This window comes from Oryzias melastigma, unplaced genomic scaffold (assembly GCF_002922805.2).
Source record: "Oryzias melastigma strain HK-1 unplaced genomic scaffold, ASM292280v2 sc00254, whole genome shotgun sequence".
In the NCBI taxonomy this organism is placed as follows: domain Eukaryota; kingdom Metazoa; phylum Chordata; class Actinopteri; order Beloniformes; family Adrianichthyidae; genus Oryzias; species Oryzias melastigma.
This window is the reverse complement of record NW_023416892.1, coordinates 352664-354171: the sequence shown is the minus strand read 5'-3', so window position 1 is coordinate 354171 and position 1508 is coordinate 352664. Positions and strand designations below refer to the sequence as shown.

At 45.2% G+C, this 1508-nt stretch overlaps 1 protein-coding gene across 1 annotated transcript in view; it reads left to right on the top strand.

The window, feature by feature from the left end:
* Positions 1-606: 606 nt before the first annotated feature.
* Positions 607-1508, top strand: part of tulp4b (TUB like protein 4b) — a 16607-nt gene continuing 15705 nt past the window's right edge. Inside the window, exon 1 of the mRNA XM_024265571.2 lies at positions 607-1494. Within this exon, the coding sequence (XP_024121339.1) occupies positions 1477-1494 (18 nt within the window). The 5' untranslated portion in view covers positions 607-1476. The remainder of the gene's footprint in view (positions 1495-1508) is intronic.

The following is a 1508-nucleotide window of genomic DNA, read 5'->3' as shown; positions in this document are numbered from 1 at the left end:
GCTGAAAACGGTCGTCATGATCCCAGAGAAGCTCTGCCAACAAATCGTCTCCTTTGTGTTTTTTCTTTGAGCTTTATTTATAAACCACATGTACAACAAACGTGTGAACGCCAAGTGGAGATAAAAGAAGAACGAAGTCTCCTTCTCTGAACAACTTTTCAGAACTCTTCATGTGTCACTCACCAGCTCAACGGACCTGTGGAGGAGTGTCCACCCTGAGTCTGGAAGGTCGTGAGTTCAAATCCAAACCAAAGACACTGATGGGAAAAGATGGAATCAAAAACTTCTCTGTTTTGCTCCGAAACATTTTCCAGTTTTCATTCTTTCACATGAAGGTTTATTTGCTGCCGTTTGGTTTGTTTTTACGTTCATTTGTGTTTAGATTCTGCTGAGAAACTTCACAGAAATCATGATTATTATTGTTTTACTTTTTAATTTCTAAAGTGTCTTAAAGGCACTTTTAAATAAAATGCATTATTATTATTATTACTGTTATTGTTGATATTATTATTATTATTATTATTAATTTGGTTTTTAGCTACACTTTTCTGTTCTGACTTTTGTTATCATGTTATTACAGTTTATCTGATATAAAATTCCCATTTTAGTTTATAAGATTTTAATTTTCTCTTAAATGTGATTCTATCTTTATTTCTATTGTTTGTTTGATTCTTTCCTTAAAATCCATCATTCATGTTCCAGGGTCCTCCACGATCTTAAAAACGTTGAACTTCTTTAGTGTTTTTAACAATACGTGACATCTGCGTAAAATATATAAAAGTTAAAGTAAAGTCGAGATTCTTTCAACATTAAATCTATAGAAATGTATGATTATTTCAACAGTCAAAGGAGAACCGTGCATGCGCGCAGCGCTGGGTTGCCATTTAGACAAAACCCCCCTTTGAGCCTTTCAGGTCTGGCGGGATAAGACGGGGCTGATCGGGGGGGTCAGGAGGAAGATGCAGGTAAATCATCCACCTGTTCATCTTCATATGACTGTGGCGGGGGGGGGGTGTCTCTCCTCCATAAGGGATCATCCCTCCCGCCATCCTCCGCACTTCACGCCTCATGGCATCCCGCCTTAAAGCCACAGAGCGGCTCAGATGAAGGCTGATGCTGCTGTTCCAGCTCCTCCTCTTCCTCAGCTCTTCGTCAGTCAGTCAGTCAGACAGACCCGCAGCTCACGCAGATTCCCGCAGCAGCGGCGCTGTGGAGCTGTGCGTGATGCTGGCAGCCTCAGCCCCGAGCAGACGCGCTGCTGTGCGTGACGCTGCGGGGTTCTGAGGAGGAGCCGAGTCTCCCCAGACTCAAGCGACTGCGGGTCTCTCTGATCCGCAGCGGGACTGCGCGGCTGTGCGGAGGACATGCGGGTCAGCCGCACCGCAGCGCCGCTCTGAACCCCCGCAGAGGAGCGTCTGCCGTCAGCTCATCTGGATGGAAACATGGACTCCTTCAGCCGAGGCTCTCTGACTCACCATGTCCAGGAGCTGTGAGGTATGTGGACCTCC